Source organism: Colossoma macropomum, unplaced genomic scaffold (genome assembly GCF_904425465.1).
Source record: "Colossoma macropomum unplaced genomic scaffold, Colossoma_macropomum, whole genome shotgun sequence".
Taxonomy (NCBI): Eukaryota; Metazoa; Chordata; class Actinopteri; order Characiformes; family Serrasalmidae; genus Colossoma; species Colossoma macropomum.
This window is the reverse complement of record NW_023495872.1, coordinates 236537-258300: the sequence shown is the minus strand read 5'-3', so window position 1 is coordinate 258300 and position 21764 is coordinate 236537. Positions and strand designations below refer to the sequence as shown.

Below are 21764 nucleotides of genomic sequence, written 5' to 3'. Positions count from 1 at the left end.
ACTAAAGAACCATCTTTTTTAAGTGTGTAGGTGTACGTTCTTCTCATAATACATTGAAAATAAGAACTATGTAGTAGTTATAGTTTGGTATTATATTAATAGTTTGGTATTATTTGAGATTTAAGTGATTAGTGAGGCTTAATTTGGTTAAGAATCTGTTTGTTTTCCTGGCCATCCAAAAGTTTTCACTAGCATTAAAGTTCAAAGGCATCAGTATTTTTCCATTTTTGTCATTCAGCTTTCACACCCATATAGAACCATTTATAGAACCACAGCCTGGATAATTCTGATGTTAGTAGAATTTTTAATTTATGTAACTTTAATTTAACAGTGACATTTTAGTAGAAAATCAGTTCACTGTACAAAGAAGAGCCACATATATGATTTCTAATACTTGATTATGCTTAATCACCCTTGCCTAAAAACTGCTTTGCATCAATTCTGTCTCCTGAGACAGAGTCCATTTCAGTCCACTTGTCATGTCCTTAGTGCACATTTCAGCTACAGTTCTAGTATTTTTTAGCTTATTTCTTAATATGTAATCAAATGTATAATATACTAATATATAGTTGCTGTCAGGACAAATCAATTTGTCCATTTTATTTATTTTTTTTTTTATTTATATAAACATAATTTGGAAAAAGGCAATTGCCCTTTATGTTGTTTCCTAACTTCATGATGAACAGTCCAAAAAAATTGGGTCCAAAATTACTTGGGAAAAATATTTCGCCGTTTACTTCCATTAAAAATTCAGATGTTTTTCTGTATCCTGTAAAGTTACCTTTTTAGAGATACAGCTGTGATATACTACTTGGTCAGGTAGCAAACCAAAAATGATAAAAATTAACAGATAACATTGCAAAAATAAGGATATCTCAAAGTAGCTCTTCAACTGCAAGCAACCATTCAGTCCTTCTAAATCCTTTGCATTTGTAAATGTACTTATGGGAAACGTTGCTGCCTTAAACTGAACATATACATGTAATATATATTTACACCTACAATCTGTCTAAAATACAACATCTAAAAACTTTACACTATATTAGAACATATACATGGTACAATGGAAGATGATACAAAAAGAACTGATTGCTAGACATAAAAATGAGTGTGGTGGTCTTACCGTGAAACGTGGTCATCAAATATTAAGAAACAAATGTGTGCAGTGCTTATGTCCTCAGTATGACTCTTCTCTGACATAATTTCAATAAAAGCAAATGTAACCACAGGTTAGACAGGTGTTTTGTCTCACGTCCCCAAAGACATGCCTGTATGTATATATATGTATATGTTTATATATATGCATGTCTGTGGCAAATGCTTGACAATGAGTGATTTTGAAAGCCTGCTGTGGTCTGGTCAGTCGCAGTGTGACCATTTATTTTGTTTTTTTGTGCATGTCCCTGTTTGCATGTCTGTGCGCTTCACTTGTACCTGCCTGACAAATCTCTTGAATGAAGAAACAGCTCAGTTCACAGTCAAATATCTTTGCAACATGGAAGCTGTCTTTACTTCTTTATTCAAAATATTCTGAATTCTGTGCAACACTTGATTCTGGGAGTCGACAAACTCACCCGCTTGTCAAATTATGTTTCTCAATGAGTGCATTTACATGCACTTAATAATCCAATCATAGTTGGATTTCTGCAGTTATCTGATTATACAAATGGTCGTGTAAGCAGCATACTCTGATTTCTTAGATCGGAGTAAAGTCTAGAAATCCAATTAAGAAATCCGATAAAGAGAGCTGGATTTTAGCTCAGTAATCAGATTTCTCAGTGCATGTAAACTCTTACTCTGATTTCTTTCGGATTTCTCAGTCTGTACATGTGTGAAAACAGATGGCGGTGCCGGAAATAATCAAGCAGCGGAGCGACGCTGAAACCAAATACCTGCTTGATGGAATGAAGAATTTAAATATATTCTTATTAATGATATTATTAATTTGGTCAGTGACATTTTAAAATCTTGTATCTTCAGAATGGTAACTTTACAGCAGAAGGAAAACACGCTTTTAGCTTTGAACGTAAGTTTATCGAATTTTTTTTTATTATTATTTTAATTAGTAATTTTGGAGCACTTCTATTGGTCCATTCATTTGGAAATTAAAACAGCTCATGTTTACACACTCTGCAAAATAATAATAATAATAATAATAATAATAATAATAATAATAATAACAACAAAGCAATAAAAGTGGAGGTACAAGGTGTTATTTTGACAGTGATAATATATTACTTATTTGCACTGAGTCATACCAATCATTCCTGATCATACTGCAGTCTAAAGTACTAATATTAGAAAAATCAGCAAAGTACTGGATCACTGGAGTTTAAACCTTTTTGATGTAAAGGACTGACGACCAGAGCTGGGCATTCTTGCAGTGCTCCATCAATGTCTGGTTGGTGATTCCCCCCATCCCCCATCCCCTTTAGTGTCTGTACCGCAGTTGCCATAGCAATAGCATCTTACTACATCATTGGGATCATTTCAATTATACCCTGAATGTTCATCGAGTGTAAAGCCTTCCCCAAAGAGTAGAGGCTGACACTCCAGTAAAGGACAAGCTTCTACACTGGATGAGCAGGTGGTCCACAGGTGTCTAGATACATCTGCATATCATCACTGCTGTCAGAAAAAAAACTTGACAGGACAAGGAAAAATGTTCTTGTTCATCATGACATTTTTGAGTCAGCATAAAGAACAGCTGCCTTTTTTAATTAAGTCAAAAAAAGAAAAACGACAAAAATGAAGATTTAAGGTTTTGTCCCAACAGCAACTGAATATGCATATTTATATGCTGGTCATATATAAAAAGGAATCATTTCCCATGTTATCGACATAACAGCTACAAAGAAGATAAGACAGTTCTTCAAGGGTTCTTTAGTAAAGACAGTGGTTCTATGTCATGCTTAAATGGTTCTTTGCATTAAAATTTGCAATAACATTAATGTGCTTATTATTCCATGTCAACATCAACGGCAGGAACGGTTTTGTATTTTTTTAATTACATTTTTTATTATTTTTTTTTCCTTTTTTTTTCACAAACCCTGATCCAGACACCAGCAGTGCATCTTTTGTTTACAATAAACTCAATAAAATGTGTTGTAATAATTATAATTCTAATGATATTGCATAGTGAAATGATACGATACCATGATATTGTATGATGAACCAGTTCTTCAGATTGAAGGAGGATGTGTTGTATATGGTTCTTTGCAAGCATACATCATATATCATAACAATAGCAGAACCCTATTTATACAGAACCATATAGGGCTCCATGTGTAGAACGCTTTAAGCATGCAAATGGTTCTGTATAGAACTGATGGTTCCAATCCCTTTACTAAAGAACCCCTTTATAAGACTGTGAGACTTAAATTTGTCCCATTAAGATGAACTATATATATATATATATGTAAAATATATATATATATATATATATATATATACTGTTATATGTTATGTGCTCCCATCCCCTCCTCCGCCTGGAGAGGAGCTCGGCCGTTGCCATGGCGATGACGTCATGCTGCAGCACCCCTGTCGGGAGCGCGCAGACGTGCTCTTGTCTGGTCTGGTGCGCGCGCGCTGCCGGAGCTGAAGGGACCGTGCCGGCTTCTCTTTCCTCCTCCGCCATCATCCGCATCACCTCCTCCTCCTCCTCCTCCTCCTCTCTTCACTCTTCTGCTCTTTCTTCTTCTTTTTCTTCTTCATCTGCGGCCTTTTTTCTGCGCTTTAACTCGTCACCATGCGCGAGATCGTGCACCTGCAGGCCGGACAGTGCGGCAACCAGATCGGAGCAAAGGTAACGTTCAACATCAGAGCGTTAGAGAGGAATAGAGGGGCTGAAAACAGGAGCGCGCGGGGCGGCTGGGTCAGTGGATGCGGCTCTCAGCGTTGGGACTGCAGACCCTGCAGGGCGTCTGTCTGTCTGCTTACAGTCGTATTAAGGCTTTTATTGGGGTTCTGGGGCTGAAATGGGCTGAATCTGCTCGAGTATCTCGGCTGTGGGTTCGACTCTGAGAGCCGCTCATTGTGTCTGACCGTGTCTCAGCGGAGGGGTGTGGCTCGGCTGCCCACCGCCAGCTCGGGCCCTTTCACTGCGTTAAACTGCACGGTTAGATTTTATAAATTTGCAATAACATTAATGTGTCTATTGTCCCATATCGACATCGACAGAGGGGTCGATTTAATATTTTTAAAAATTATTTTTCATTTAATTTTTTTTTCCCTTATTTCACCCACTCTGATCCAGACAGCAATAGTGCATCTTTTTATTTATTTATTAATTTATTTTTATTTTTGAACGAGAGAAGCTACCAATAAAATGCCTTATAATTATTAGAATCATGATGATATAGACGACAGGAATGTTTTTTTGTATTTATTATTATTATTATTATTATTATTATTAGTTTTCCCTTTTTTTACAGACCCCAATTCAGACATCATCTCAATAGACAGCATTGCTTTCTCAAAATTATATATATACATATTGATATAAATGGCAATATATGGAATTCATCATCACCCCTATTTACACATCCTAATAGATAACAGTGCATATGTAGCTTTTTATTATATGTATATATATATATTTTCTCCAATGTATAGATTCCAGTGGTGCATCCAACTTTTTTTAAAATCCGTTTGTTATAAATATAATTATATTCTTATTTTCCAGATTGACATTGATAGCATGAGCATTTCAGCATGTTTATTTATTCATAAGCTTGTGTTTTTCTTCATTTTCTACACTCCAGCGCTGCGTCTTCTTCTAGTCTTCTGTTATTTAGAGGTTCTTCAGTCTAGATCAGCTCCAGCTCTGACTGCATCTGTTAAATATGATACTGAATCTGTTAAAAAGTTAAAGGAAAGCTTTTATTTCATCGTTAACCAGGAAGGTGATGAAGCTGATTTATTGTTCCCTCCTCTCCTCCCCCCATCAGACCCCTCCCCATCCATCACTCCTCCATTCACTCCTTAATCACAAACCACATCAGTTCAGCATTTAACTCCTCATAGCAGCAGAGCAGGAGAGAGAGGAGACACACAGATATTTAGCTGTCGCCTTCTGTTCTCTCTCTCTCTCTCTCTCTCTCTCTCTCTCTCTCTCTCTATTCTCTCTCTCTCTCTCTCTCTCTCTCTCTCTCTCTCTCTCTCTCTCTTTCGGTTCTCTCTCTCTCTCTCTCTCTCTCTCTCTCTCTCTCTCTCTTTCTGTTCTCTCTCTCTCTTTCTATCTCTTTCTGTCCTGTCTCTCTGTTCTCTTTCTCTCTGTTCTCTCTCTCTATCTGTTTTCTCTCTCTCTCTTTCTCTCTCGCTCTCTTTCTCTGTCCTCTCTCTCTCTATCTGTCTGCACTCTCTCTGTCTGCTCTCTCTCTCTCTCTCTCTCTCTCTCTCTCTCTCTCTCTCTGTAGTTCTGGGAGGTGATCAGTGATGAACACGGTATCGACCCCACGGGAACCTATCATGGAGACAGTGACCTGCAGCTGGACCGCATCAGCGTCTACTACAACGAGGCCACCGGTAAACAGCTCAGTTACTACAGTTACCATGGTTACTGTTAGAGCTCTGAGTCATAGCGGTATAAACACACATAACCACAGATGCTTCCCTGTCTAATCATATGGATTTCACCGTATCGTGGAGACTGTAGTAAACACAAACACGCTGAATCATAAACAGCAAACAAATAAAATAAAACGTGTAACACACGTAAACAAGTAAAATAATAATAATACCATGTACTATATGCAACTTTCAATGCACCGGTATGCACAATATACCATGAAATGTAAAATGATATAAATTAGAGCTATAAATCGCCCACCCTCTTACTCCGATGACCACACAGTTAGAGAAGCTCTGTCTCTCCTGATGTGGTTAACGGTAGAGCTGTCTCGAGCTGCTGGAGGCCTGTTCCTCATTACGTCCTCCAGGCTGCCCTGCATTGTTGTGTTTTTTTTAGACCAACAGAAGGAACATTGTCAGTAAAGGACAATGGAGGTGGAATGTGCCTGTTACCAATTAACCCCTAGCAGTCTGGAGTACTGTTATCATTGTGCTGTATGTTCAGTTTGTATTACAGATTGATTTGAATGTACTTGCCTAATTCTTTACTTAATTACAGAGTGGTTTACATCATTACATTAAATTTCTGTTTGTTTTGATACAGAAACATGACAAAAGCAGTGAAAATGTAAAGGATGGTTACTCTTTCTGCAAAACAAGACTGTGGAGACAACAATAACTTTCCAAATTCAAATTTCCTCTACTCACAAATACAAATGTAGTCTGGATTGAAAGTTTAGAATCTGTACTTTCCACACAAGCTCTCTGCACATTTCACTGAGATATGAGTCAGAAACAATTCAAATGAAATTACAGCATGACTTTGTTTTCACTCATGACTGCGAATGCTAGGGGTTGAAGAACAACATGCAGACTCATTAATCTTGACCTAAATGCTTATTCATACATAAATACTGTATGTATTTTATACCACGTGGTAGGTTGTTTAACATTCCTCTGATTCTCCATGTTCTCAGGTGGGAAGTACGTTCCTCGTGCCATCCTGGTGGATCTAGAACCCGGCACCATGGATTCTGTCCGCTCTGGTCCTTTCGGGCAGATCTTTAGGCCCGACAACTTCGTCTTCGGTAGCGTAAAAAGCTCTCAAGTGATTCCTTACGTTTCTTTATTTGATTACTGAGTTACACGAATGGCAGCATCACTCACAGTTTCTTATACTTCATGTTGAAAGCCTTAAACTGCAGGCATATTATTTAGTTATTAAACTAATCACCTCATTATTCTGTAGCTATTAAAAATGACAAGCTACATAAACAGCCTGTTTTGCACTGCTGATGTAATGTCACGAAAACAAATGCATTTACATTTCAAACATTCTGCAATTTAACCTCAACTATATATATATATATATATATATATATATATATATATATATATATATATATATATATATATATATATTTGAGGTCAAATTCTGGTTCTTCAAGGTTCTTCTAGTGAAGAAAATGGTTCTTTGCATAGTAAAAGGGTTCAGATTGATGAAGAATGTGCTGTAAATGGTTCTATATAGAACATTTTTGAAAAGGGTTCTATATAGCACGAAAAAGGGTGCCACTATCGTTACAAGACAAAGAACGCTTTTTTGGTACCATATAGAACCCTTTTTGCTAAGAGTGTATATATATATATATATATATATATATATATATATATATATATATATATATATATGCTTGTGTGTGTATAAACTCTTTAAAACAATGGTCCTTCAAGGGTTCTTTGGTGAAGAAAATGGTTCTATATAGATCTATGAACACTCAAAAAACGTTTTATGATTAACGGTTTCTTTGCATTGTAAAAGCGTTCTTCAGATTAATGAAGAATGTATTGTAGATGGTTCTATATAGAACCTTTCTGAAAAGGGCTCTACATAGCACCAAAAAGGGTCTATCTTACAGGCACAGCAACAAAACAAGCTGTCTAAGTGTAAATGATATACAGAAGTTGGAAACAACTTAAATAAGTGTATGTAGTACATAAAACCACACAAACATTATACATGGACCTCTAGAGGAGAAAGAAAACAGCAGTAAAAAGTAGGATATGGGCCTTTTCATTAGGCCTCATCCTCTGCTTTTCAGTGATAGGCCACTAGATGGCAGCACTACTATATTTACCAACATTACTATGATTACAAATTACAGGACTAAAATATCTTTTGGATTGCTTAAACCATGTAATCTAGTCCAATTTCTATTATTATTATTATTATTATTATTATTATTATTATTATTACTTGTGTGCTATTTGTGATATAACTGGTTTGTTTGGTTTCATAATTGGCTTCCTAAAGTTCAATCTATCTGAAGATTCAGCCCTAATCTCCCCTTTATTTCTCTCAAACGTATACATAACTATTGTTATCAGTCACAGAGCTGCAGAAATTATGCGGCATAATAAATGAAAGGTCCCACATATTACAATTTTCTAGTCTGGGCTGCAACACACCTACTTTAACAAGAATGGGCGGGGCTAAAGTGCTGTAGGCAGAGTAGGTGGATATATGTAAAGCATTGCCTCTTGTGACAAAACAGTGAATTCAAAATGGAGTTTAGTATCTATATGGAAGTGAAACTATTTTATTTCAAATGAAATTTTGCATAATTTCAAAATTATCATACACTAATTAGTTTAGATGAGCTATTCAAGAATGTATGTATCCCATTAGTCTGACCTATTCATTGTTCATACCCACTGTGTGGAGTTATGAAGGACTCATAGACCCTCTTGTTCTTCTCTTCCAGGTCAGAGTGGAGCTGGCAATAACTGGGCAAAAGGCCACTACACGGAGGGGGCAGAGCTGGTGGACTCCGTGCTGGATGTGGTGCGCAAGGAGGCCGAGAGCTGCGACTGTCTGCAGGGCTTCCAGCTCACCCACTCTCTGGGCGGAGGCACTGGTTCCGGTATGGGCACCCTGCTGATCAGCAAGATCCGCGAAGAGTATCCCGACCGCATCATGAACACCTTCAGTGTCGTACCTTCTCCCAAAGTGTCCGACACAGTGGTCGAGCCCTACAACGCCACTCTGTCCGTCCACCAGCTGGTGGAGAACACGGATGAGACCTACTGCATCGACAACGAGGCACTTTACGACATCTGCTTCCGCACACTCAAGCTGACCACACCCACTTATGGAGATCTCAACCATCTGGTCTCAGCCACCATGAGTGGTGTCACCACCTGCCTTCGCTTCCCAGGCCAGCTGAATGCCGACTTGCGCAAACTAGCCGTCAACATGGTCCCCTTCCCCCGTCTCCACTTCTTCATGCCTGGATTTGCGCCCCTCACCAGCAGGGGGAGCCAGCAGTACCGTGCTCTGTCGGTGCCAGAGTTGACCCAGCAGATGTTTGATGCTAAGAACATGATGGCCGCCTGTGACCCACGCCATGGTCGCTACCTGACAGTGGCCGCTGTCTTCCGTGGCCGCATGTCCATGAAGGAAGTGGATGAGCAGATGCTCAACGTCCAGAACAAGAACAGCAGCTACTTTGTTGAGTGGATCCCCAACAACGTCAAGACAGCCGTCTGTGACATCCCACCCCGTGGCCTGAAGATGGCCGCCACCTTCATCGGCAACAGCACGGCCATCCAGGAGCTGTTCAAGCGCATCTCTGAGCAGTTCACCGCCATGTTCCGCCGCAAGGCCTTCCTCCACTGGTACACCGGAGAAGGCATGGATGAGATGGAGTTCACCGAGGCTGAAAGCAACATGAACGACCTGGTGTCCGAGTACCAGCAGTACCAGGATGCCACAGCCGAGGAGGGCGAGTTCGAGGAGGAAGGCGAAGAGGAGGCAGCCTAATCCTTTCTTCTCTTTATCTTCGTCTGTTTCTTCTCCAGCTAATAATTCCGTCGGTTCCTTTGTGTTCACTTTCCTTTCCCCTCCCAACCTTCTCTCTCCTTCCAGTCTCCATCACTCGTGGTGTTTCGTGAAGGTGTATCTGTTCAAGACAAAAGGAAGCAAGCTCTCGTTGACACATTCTCACATTAGCAGTGGTGTTTATTCCTGTGCTCTCGCAACCCTGAGTCCATTGTTTTCCCCTCATGACATGAGCAACACTGAGTTCACCATACTTACTTATTTTCACCATCACAACAAACTTGGATTCAACATAGATTGAATAAAAGTGTGAGTGAACCCAACTGTGAACTGCGTCATCTTTATTTTGCGATTCTGTGAGCGAAACCCTCACCGGCCTGAAGCTGGCTTCCTAGCGGTTCCACCTTAAAGGGTGCAGGAGTTACAGGTGCCAGAATATAACTGCTGCACCATTTAAGGTGGAAAGGAAATTTCAAATAAGAAGCTGGTGAACTTCAGCTTTGTCAAGCCCTTATTGCTTTTGAGTGGCACTTCCAACCTCTGACCACTAGATGCCACTGCATATTTAAAAATCAATGACAAAAATAAACTGCCACTTAATATACATGTATGTTAATGCCATTATCTGGAATTAGCAAAGGGTTAAGGGAACAGGGACTTGAAAGTTTAAAAAATGATGCTGAAATTTACAACATGAAGGCAAAATTGCCCCCTATATGAAACCTGTTAAAAAAAAAGACATTTGAATCTTTTTTAGGCTTCAGAGATGGCGTTTGATACTGTTTTAGTACTCTACTCTACTACTCTAATACTCAGTGAGTAAAAACTGCCCCTTGATTTAAAAACAGTTCATTCCTGACAGTGATATAAAGTCAGAGGAAGAGAGAAATGAGGGAGGAAGTGCAAGGTGAGTAAAAGGGAAGTGAGTCAGTTCTAGAGAGCAAATGTGCTTGTGCAATAGAAGTTAACAGGTTAATAAAAGGGCCATCCATTTGACCTTATTAGACAGTGAATGAAAGACTGAATTGAAGAATGAAACTCCCCACCTTCTTGTTATCAATTTAACCCCTCAATATGAAAGCCGGCTCTGTGTCTGCCCTTTGGGCTAGTGATGGGAAAGTCCAGCTCCTTTCGGTTAGTCAGTTTAATTGTCTCAGGCCCTCCATAAGTCCTATTATGTCATTGTAAGTCATATGTTATATTAATAAGGCTTTCAACAAGCCATATTTGATATACAGTCAAATGCAAATGTTATGCCTCTACAGAGCCTGTGCAAAAGTTATATTTACTGTTCCAACTCATGTCATTTGACTGCATACAACTGTAAGACTGATTGCTTTTGCCTCTTTAAAGGAAATCAAGGAAAATGTAATGAACAAATAGTATTTTGCATTGTGTTTGTAAAAAAAAATGACTGAAGTATAAAAAACAGCAAGAGTCTACACAATCTGGGCCTACATCATGCAGCAATTTGACTGGACCTTTGCCCTCATGTTGCCTGGACAACACTCACCCAAGGGTCAAAGAGATGTCTTAGCATTCTTGCTAGGTTTGGCTCTCATTGGATGCACAGTTTCATCCATTTGGTCAGATTGTGAAAAAGAGTAGAACAGCAGGCCGACATCAAACTCCAAACCTGTCGTTGATCTTAAGCAAACTTTTTGGCCAGCAACTAAACAAGTAAATAAACTACAATTAGCCAGAAACAACAGAATACATTTCAGCAAACAAGATGGCCATGAAACGCTTTACAGATGGACTAGAACAAAACCACATTTGCTACCTGACAGTGGCCGCTGTCTTCCATGGCTGTATGTCCATGAATGAAATGGAAGAGCCGACGCTTAACGTCCAGAACAAGAACAGCAGCTACTTCGTCGAGTGGATCCCCAACAATGTCAAGACAGCCATCTGTGACATCCCACCCTGCAGCCTGAAGATGGCCGCCACCTTCATTGGCAACAGTGCGGCCATCCATATTCCTGCAGTAATTTACATACAGTATTTGCCTGAATTTACTTTAAGATGATATTAGGAAACCTGTAGCATTATTATGTTATTGCTGTGTAGAATAACTATCTGTTATTTTAGGGCTGGAGTCCGTTGCAGGACGAAGGGCATCGACTTAGTGATTATAAAAGGAAACACGAGGGATGGAGAGGTGAAGAGAGACAGACAGTGAAGAGTAAAAGCGGCTGTGCAATAGAGGAAGTCTATTCCTGTACTCGATTTCCTCTCAGTGTGCCTGCTCAACACGTCCTCAAACGCTGTGTATGTGTGACACAGACGGAAAGACAAAGAGATTTAAAAACACACACCGCTATATAAGCAGCATTTACTCCCAAACTAAGCCAGAGTACACTAGAAAAAGTGTATCATTTACTTGCATCTGGATGGTAGGAGGTTCTGATAAAATGACCAATAACTATTTCATTTGGTGATTCTGTTACTTTACTAATCACATATTTCTGAAAGGAAATGTGTTGATGATGGAAATTATGTATTTAACAACAGTGTACCAATGAAATACTGAAACAAGAGATGCAATGATGATTTCCACATGAATAGAACGTATTACATCAACACTGTTTCCTCTTTAGGTTTGCTTAGTTTTGGCAATAATTGTGTTGATGTAACAATCTGGATGGTGCTGTTCTTCTTTGGCTCAGAGAAGACAATGTTCATTATTTCCATAAACATTCTGATGTTAGAGCACAACAAACGTTTCCCTTGTGTATCAGTCCATTCCGGATGAGCTTTGGCCCTGAGAAGTCGACAGTGTTTCTGGACCATGTTCACAAATGGCTTCTGCTGTGCATAGTTCAGTCTTAACCTTGCCCTTTACACACTTTTCTCTGGATTCCCTGAATCTTTTGATAATATTATACACCAAAGAGAGTTAAATATGTTGAGGAATGTTGTTCCTAAATTGCTGATAGATTTGTTGGCAAAGTGGCGACCCTCGGAGGTGAACTCTGGGGTGGTCAGTTGTTTTTATGGGCAATAGCTTCTTCTTTTTTGTCGTTTTTGGGCTGCTTAACAGCTACACATCCTTTCAGACTCATAGCGCTGAGTCGTCTTCTCACAGTGGAAGGATGGACAGAAACACCTGTGGATGTTTTCAGATCTGAAGCAGCTTGATTTTCTCCTCTCTCTCAGAGATGAAAGCTTTAAGTGTTGTTTATCTGATGGGGCTGTTTATCTGATGGTCTTGCAGTCTTGCAGGTTGTTGTTAGGAGTCCCATTTTCTCTGCAGCTTTTAACCATTATTTGACCTCCAGTTTTGGAAACTCCCCTTTTCCACTTATTTTACTTTGTTTTTTGTCCATCTTTAAGCAAGCAATATTCTGAAAAATGTAATGTAAATAAAATAGAAGTGGTTTCTGACTTATACACGGTACTGTGCAGATTTCGAAGGAAAACAACATATGTGACAATCATAGCTGTCCTGTGATAAAAGAGGAAGAAAAGGAGAGAAAAAACTGGAGATGTGATGAGAAGGAAACAGCTACAGCCGTCACACATTACATGAACCGCATACACATACACGAATATGCACCCAGATCAGGAAGTAAGCATTTTTAACTGTGGGTCTGCTGCTTATCCACTCGACCGTGTGTGTGTGTGTGTACGACTGTGTGTGTGTATGTATATGTATGTGTGTGTGTGTGTTGATAAGCTGCTCTTAGCTGTACAATGACCCTCTTACTGCAAAAACTCCAATAAATCACTTATGGACTCCATCCTACAGCTACAGCATGGGATCCAGACTCAAGTAAGTCAACCTCAGTCTTTCTCTATATACGTATGTCTCACTCTCTCACTCTCTCTCTCTCTCTCTCACTCTGATGAAATAAGACCATATTGGCGCAACATTAATAATTATATGTACATACCATAAAGGCCTCTGTGAAAGCAAATTGATTTAAAAATGTACTTTGTTGCGAGCGTAATTATGTCGGTTGCATCAGTGGTTCATTTCCTGGACCTTACTCAAAATGCCGCTGTGTCAAAATAGCTCCTACATGCTGTCTCCATCATATCAGAATCTTGTTTTCTTTATTATTCTTCTTATTATTTAAAACGATTTGAAAGCACCAGCTACTCTTGACCGGGTGCGAACATTTCAGAATGAATGGGCCAGTAAAAGTGGCCCGAAATGACTTACAAGTATAAAATTCTACCGTAAGGTTACAATTTTGGACATATAAGCCTTTGTCACGGCAGCAGCGTGTGTGTCTAAAGATTTTTACCACTATTTTTCACTCTTCAGTAGCATGCTTATATGTTTGGACAGTCAAATTAGATGGCTTTAGTCTTTGCATCTGTACGTTGTATGTTCTAGTATAGGGTCATCTGCTCAAATGGCCTTGGTTCTACATGAATGCAGGTTTAATCTATTGTTATCGTTATTGTTTATCGAGGTAGGCCACAAGGAAATGATCATATATCATTACTTTCAGAACATAACCATTTATGGAAATGGTAACTTTACAGGAAAAGGAAAAAAAAATGTTCTTAATTTGTAATGTAAAAATTCATTTTAGATCATTTCTGTTGGTCCATTCATCGTGAAATGTTCACACAATGTAAATATGTAATATATGTGTTATACAAAAGCACAAAAAACTAAAATAGAGATGAAAGGTACAAGATGCATTAGTTGGAAATCTCAGGTTTAGTGCTTCGCCTGGTCAACTTATCTGCTGATAATTTGCTTCATGAGTGACTTCAGAAGTGTTGGTGTGAAGAAAGCTCTCTGGACGGTGGTGAAGGCCTTCAGCACTTGACTTCAGCTCTAGTCTGAGTTTCATCTCCATGATGGGAGGATGTTTGTTTTACAAATAGGGTTCCAGGTGCATGATGGGAGGATGTGGCCTAGCACAGTTGGGCATACCCACACACAGCTATATGAGTATATATAGGCACGACCACAGTCAGATTTTCATTGACTAAAATGGGATTTCTGGAAGTCTTATTTAACTAAAACCAACTAAGATTGAGACTAAATCAAAACTAGGTGGTAATATAAACATCAGTGATGCAGTAGTGCTGATCTAGGATCAGATCAGCTCACTCTCTATGACGGTGTTCATTAGAACACAAGAGGACTCAGGGGCAGTACTAATCTTGACATCCATAAATGATTTAGACTTAGTCTGGAAATACATTTTAGTTTTACCGAACTTATATTTATATCTAACACAAATAAAATTTACTTAAGATACATTTTAGTCAATACAGTTATATATACACATTTATATAGTTGTGAGTATGTTTGTGACTGCATATCTTCTCTGGAGTAGGATCCCATAATAAAACTCCCAGCAAATATTACAGTAGCTCTTACAGATGTCTAAGGCCTGCAGTTTTAGAACATAATTAATAATAATCTAAAAATGGACTAATAATCTAAAAATGGACTAGTCTAATCATTTACAAGACCAGTACCCAAACTTAAATGCTGTAACTTGACTTGCATCCACTCAGGCACCTGTGTCATTTTAGTTAGATGTAAGTGCCAAATGAATTAAGTACTTTTATGTACTTTTTCATTACAGTTTCATCTTTACCATCAGAAATCATGTTGACGAAGATTAAGTCTTTGTCATTATTTTCATTGACATTATGAACTGTGTCCTCTCTTTTGTTGCTTTCCCAAAATGTCCTCATGTTTTGAGAACTATGGAAAGACAAGAGAGGGCTATTTTTCATTACCACATAATCTTACAAATGGTGTTCACCAAGGTTCAGTTCTTGGGCCACTGTTATTTTCTATGTATACTAAATCAATGGGGTCGGTTAACAGCTCAAATTGGAGTTCTAGATGTCCAAGTCATGGTTTAGAACACCAGCCTTGTTAAGCAACGTGTGTTGTCTTGCCTTTTAGTCTAAACAGACTCACAAAGCAAATTTGTCCTAAATTAGTGTCCTTTCCCTACGAACATCTTCCACAGGCCCCATCTATGCCCTCTATGTGAAGTTATATTGTGCTCTTTAGAATCCATACTTCAGACTGTTCCTTGACCAGTTATGATCCGTGACTGTACTATTGCACCATTTTATACTTCTGCTCAGTCAAGCTAGCCATGACACATTTCAAATAATATATAATATTTTCACTTTCACTTTTTTACATTTTTCATAAGTTAACATGGATAAGACCATCTGTCAAATATTTGAATGCAAATCTACAGCACTTTTTTGGTAACACTTTAACTCTGCTACATAACATTGACATAACCATGTCATAAACATGTCACAGCAGATGTCATATGCTGTCATGAGTTGCCATGACAGGTTTTGTTTGGTGATATAACAGTGCCATGTTACTATCACTGGTAATTGTCATGACAGCTTGTGTCACATGCTAATTCTTGCTAAAAGACACTGTATCAGTTGTCACTCTAGACAACAAACATTACAACATATCTTGTGAAAATGAATGGTAATGGCAACTATTACATTATATAATATAATCCTGTAATATATTTCATGTTATATGGTATTAAATTACTGGGCATCTGTCTTGATAACTCCTGACCCCACCTGACATATGCAGCAACATACTTATGACATGGTTATTGTTATTCTCAATGTTATGTTATGTTGCTGGGTTCTAGAAAAGCTTTACCAATTCTTTTCTTATAACTTTTTTTCTTTCTTTGACCTAATTTTATGAAATTCAAGTGAAGCAATCCCACTGTAAGATGATGTTTTCACATTGCTATCATGTAAATACGTTTAAATGCAGTGTTTTTAAAAGCAATATTATATTTACTATTGATAATATCATCCACTGAAAACCTCAACAAGCTTAATTTTTGTCTGGAAAAAGTACCATCAATGAAGCACTGTATTAGCATATTAGCAATAGCAAAAAAAAAAAATACCTGTTCATAAAATCCAGCATTGCCATATAGTTAATCTTGTGTTCAAGTATGCAATAAAATTAAATTTGAGAACTCTGCCTATTTGTGTCCTGATGATAATTTTTTTGTTTTTTCAGAGAAAACCCAGAGAGGACATTTTACTGGTTCTTTCAAGCCTCGTGTCCAATCGCCAGGGACAAAGGTGAGCATATGTACACACGGATGCAGGGCACAGCTCGTGTGGGGTGATGGTGGGTGGTAATCTGCTGAGCGTGGCTGTTCTTCCCGTCACATGACTGAGCCAGAAAACCACAGAGCTCTGCCGGTTGCCATGGGAACAGTCCGAGGCTGGCTAGCACACTAGGATTAACTGCAGCTAGTGGCTGTTACTAAACCTAGAGAGGAAACAGCCTGAACACTGATCAGAGAGAGAGAATGAAATTGATGATGAAAGATCTACAACAAACATAGACTTTAGTAAATGATATCTTAGCTGTTGTTGTACTAGAGCTGGTTCCTCCTGCAGTAGTTATTGCTAATGCAGGCTAACTATTTTGGTGCGTGTTTGAGCAGTTACCGTGTGCAGGAAGACGCTGTTGGTGTCATTGTGTTAGAAACCTGATGACTTCATTCAACCACATCCTCTACACAGTGCAGAATCGAGTCGGGCCTGCGGCCTATGGCCGAAGCTTCATGAGTACTTCTTAAGAACTGAAGCAGTTTGTTTTTGTGCGTTTGTTTCTGTATATTTTTAAGACAAAGTGTCTCAATTTTATAGTCAAACCAGAAAAAAAGCAGGATTAACACACAGGACTAACTAAATGATCCTGACTGAGCTTTTTGCTCACTGAAGTTAAGATTAGGGCTAGGTTTAGGCTTAGAAAACTCTTATATATATAGGTTCTTACAAATAGGTAATACATGTAGTACATATTATTATTACATATGGGACATATTACATGTAGATAATATATATGGGAAATGTTATAATTATGTGTAGGTACTTACATATCATTGCTGTCGAGACCAAAGCCTTGTGCGTACATTTCTGTCTTTTTGAAAGTTGAAATGATAGGCTACCTGTTACACTGTGTTAAAATTTGATGATTTTGATGGAAGGAGCAATACAAACAACCCAAAATACCTGGTTACATTAACAATATACAATATGTATAATACATATGGAATATACTACTATATATATGTACTATTTGTATATATATATATATATATATATATGTGTGTGTGTGTGTGTGTGTGTGTATACATATATATATATATATATATATATATATATATATATATATATATATATATATATATACAACCCCATTTACAAAAAAGGTGGGACTGCAATGATGTGCAGATCATTTAAACCCTATATTTCATTGGAAATAGTACAAAGACTACATATTAAATGGAAACTGAGAAATTTTATTGTTTATTGAAATATTATTTGCCCCTTTTTGAATTTGATGCCAACAACACGTTCCAATAAACAGGAAGGGGGCAACAAAAGACTGGTAAAGTTGTGTAATGCTAAAAAAACACCTGGTGTATTGGCAACAGGTCAGTGACATGACTGAGTATAAAAAGAGCATCTCAGAGAGGCGGAGTCTTTCAGAAGTAAAGATGATGAGGGGTTCTCCACTCTGTGAAAGACTGCACGATCAAATAGTGCAACAATTCAATAACATTTCTCAACATAAAATAGCAAAGAAGAAGAGAAGGATTCAGAGAATCTGGAGAAATCTCTGTATGTAAGGGACAAGGCCAAAACCAGTATTTGCTGGCTGTGATCTTTGGGCCCTCAGGCAGCACTGCATTAAAAACAGACATGATTATGTAGTGGAAACCACTGCATGAGCTCAGAAACACTTCTGAAAACCACTGTCCATGAAAACGGTTCATCGCTGCTTCTACGAATGTAAGTTAAAACTCTAAAACACAAAGAAGTAACCATATATAAACAGGATCCAGGAATGCTGCCACCTTCTCTGGGCCTGAGCTCATTTAAAATGGACTGAGGGGAAGTGGAAAAGTGTCCTGTGGTCCAATGAATCAACATTTGAAATTGTTTTTGGAAATCAGGGACACTGTGTCCTCCAGGCTAAAGACCACTCAGCTTGTTATCAGTGCACAGTTCAAAAGCCAGTATTCATGATGGTAAAGGGCATTAGTGCACATGGCATGGGTGACGTGCACATCTGTGAAGGCACCATTAATGCTAAATGATATCTACTTGTTTTGGCAACATATGCTGCCGTCCAGACGACGTCTTTTTCAGGGAAGGCCTTGTTTATTTCAGCAAAACAATGTCAAACCACATTCTGCATGTATTACAACAGCATTGCTCCGTATTAAAAGAGTCAGGTGATAAACTGGTCTGTCTGCAGTCCAGATCTGTCACCACTCATAACATTTGGCACATTATAAAATGAAAAATACGACGAAGGAGACCCCGAACTGTTGAGCAGCTGAAATCCTGTATCAAACAAGAATGAGAAAACATTTCACATTCAAAATTACAGCAGTTTCTCATCAGTTCCCAAACACTTACAGAGTGTTGTTAAAAGAAGAAGTGATGCAACACCGTGGTAAACAGGCCCCGGCCCAACTTTTTTGAAATGTGCTGTTGGCATCAAATTCAAAATGGGCATATATTTTTCAGAAATTATCAAATTTCTCAGTTTCAACATTTGATATGTTGTCTTTGTCTTATTTTCCTTTAAAAATATGGTTTACATGATTCGCATATCATTGCAATCTATTTTTATTTACATTCTGCACAGCATCCCAACTTTTTTAGAAATTGGGGTTGTATAAATATATATATATATATATATATATATATATATATATATATATATATATATATATAGTCATATATTATTATAGATGTCTGTTTTGTGTGTGTGTAATACATGGTGGACATTATTATTATTATTATTATTATCTATAGGTACTATGTGTACATATTTATAATGCATATCAATATAGAATATATGCATAACAATATAGAATAATAATATGTACTATAATTACATGTAGGTACATAGTTATCTAACACATCAGGGGCATATACATACATATATATATTTACATATACATGCATACACACATTACATATGGGATATAGGTATGAAAATAATGACACTGTAAAAAACCTGCCTGTTTTGTGGTCTCTCTGCTGTTTGTTTAGATCCAGGCGTGCTGTTTCAGTTCCCAGAGGACTTCAGTGATGAGGTTAGTTATTTAAAAAGATCATTTTTCAGTGTAAAATTGTTTTTTCATTCCTGATTAACCTTAACAACTATAAATGCAAACAAAAGTTAAGGAAAAATAAACATTATGTGCACATTTATTCACCACTCTCTCTTGCAGGAGTGTCTGCAGTCACTTCCTCGTTTCTGCTTCCCATATGACATAGAGAGGTAATCCTGACTGACACATCCATCCATTCATCTGTCCACTCACTCATGCACATTCTCAGAATGACTCCCCACAGATCATTTATTGCCACTTTAAGCCTTGAGAATCCCAGGCTTATTACCTACTAAAGCTTATTATTCAGTAACTACAGGGACTTCAGTGCAAACTGGCTGAGCTATTCTTAGGCTATAGAAGAGTGTAATAAAACTCTGGGCCCACTGCTGGGCCCTGGCCATTTAAGGGGTTAGGCTTATAGTTGTGTCATTAATCTTAAATGAGCCTTTTTAAATAGAAATTTGAGATAATTGTTATGAGGAGTGTTTCAGACTGGAGTGAGGCATGATACAAGACATACAGAGTCTATTTACATATATCAGTCTTAAAGGCACAGTAACAAAAACTGCCGGACTAAATCAAAGCAATAAAGAGAGGTGAAAATGAATTCTGACTGTTTTTAATACATAAATTCAAATGCTATAAATGAACCTCAGGGAAAAAATAGGTAGGTAGGTAGGTAGGTAGGTAGGTAGGTAGATAGATAGATAGATAGATAGATAGATAGATAGATATTACATTAGCACAAAATACAGTAAAGAGCAAAATAGAGCTAGTTGTATTGTCGTACACCATTATACAGATGCATAAATAATAGAAGTTAAGATGTATAACAAAATATACTAAAACAACCATAAAATATAATCTGATGTATGAAAATAAGTAAGAAAAATCACGCAGAGGTGCGTGTCACATCCAGTGAATGAACCAAATGACTAAACACTGTAAACAATAACATATGTTAATAGGTGTATACGCATGGGTGTATAAACAAAGTGTAGTGCAGTGCAGTATGCAATATTCATGGATGTATAAATATGTATGGATGTATAAATATGGCCTTTTAAGATGTATTATTCAGTAATTACTATAAATAATTCTGTTGTGAGAGTGCAAACTGTTCGATTTGATTTTTGATTGATTGATTGACTGACCGGTTGACTGATGGGCAGGGTGAGGGATGGAGTGGCTGTCCAGCACTTCACCTTTGTGTTGACTGATCTGGAAGGATGTCAGCGATTCGGTTTCTGCAGACTCACCTCCAGCTCCCAGACCTGCCTGTGCATCCTCAGGTTAGCACACCAATGCACACATGTTGTATGTCAGGGTCTCAAACTGGGTTCCTTCCAGGTCACAGCTCTGCAGAGAGCAGTGTTTTCCCTCTTCTAACATTGTGGCTGCGTCCACAACCACATGCTACTGTACTGTACATGGTGTACTGATAAATGCACTTCTAATGCTGGTGTACTATTGTTAACATACTGTTTAGAAGGCCTTGCTAATTAGCTTAAGAGCCGAATCAGGTGTTTAATGAGGCAGAACACTTTGCGGTGGGAAGTGGCTGAGAAACCAGCACAGTTTGACCTTGTTTTCACTATAAACCAAAATGGTTTCCATGACTGTTTTGTGCTGTTCTATTCTGGACTTGTGAGAATGCCTTAACCGTGTCCTGGTTTAGCAGCTTCTGCTGAGCTGCTAAATCAGGACAAGGAAATACCTAAGAAGAAACTACAGTCAGCCTGATCTCTAACCGAGCTGCTAGCATGCTAAGCTAATGCTAACAGTGGTTCTCTTCTAGCTAGCAGCACTGTTTAAATATGCACATGCACGTGTCACGAAAAAAGGATTGTTCCTGACTTTTTGGAGAAAAAAAGAGTTCAGTGATGTACGTAAACACTGTTAGCAGAGCTGTTAACATGCTACAAAAATGCTAACCAGATCATCTCTCTTAGTTAGCAACACTGTTTATCATTTAGCAGTTGCTGTTAGATTGATGGTTTGACATTGACTGAAAGATGGACTGAAAATCAAGCACTGTTTTAAGCAAACCAAACTTTTTATTTGCACGGTTTGTAGTGTTCACTGCTGAAAATGCCATTGGAGTCGTTACTCTCCTTGCTCAGAACTGTTCGGTCCCACAGTGGAAAAGAGGCCTTTAGTTTATATTTTAGTTTATATAAATAGTCTAATACAAACAAATAAACTAAGACAAA

The 21764-nt window shown here is 38.1% G+C and overlaps 2 protein-coding genes across 3 annotated transcripts in view; both read left to right on the top strand.

The window, feature by feature from the left end:
- Positions 1–3564: 3564 nt before the first annotated feature.
- zgc:65894 (uncharacterized protein LOC335798 homolog) lies at positions 3565–9735 on the top strand. Its single transcript, XM_036563730.1, has 4 exons — positions 3565–3805; positions 5418–5526; positions 6549–6659; positions 8337–9735. Exons 1-4 carry the CDS (start codon positions 3749–3751, stop codon positions 9392–9394), a joined length of 1335 nt encoding a protein of 444 aa, XP_036419623.1. The 5' UTR covers positions 3565–3748; the 3' UTR covers positions 9395–9735.
- A 3229-nt stretch (positions 9736–12964) lies between these two features.
- The window catches only part of si:dkey-76b14.2 (DENN domain-containing protein 1B), a 41233-nt gene continuing 32433 nt past the window's right edge, over positions 12965–21764 (top strand). For both annotated transcript variants that reach the window (XM_036563742.1, XM_036563741.1), the window contains exons 1-5: positions 12965–13187; positions 16422–16486; positions 19487–19530; positions 19669–19718; positions 20724–20843. In XM_036563742.1, coding sequence (XP_036419635.1) covers positions 13171–13187; positions 16422–16486; positions 19487–19530; positions 19669–19718; positions 20724–20843 — 296 coding nt within the window. In that variant the 5' untranslated portion in view covers positions 12965–13170. The remainder of the gene's footprint in view (positions 13188–16421; positions 16487–19486; positions 19531–19668; positions 19719–20723; positions 20844–21764) is intronic.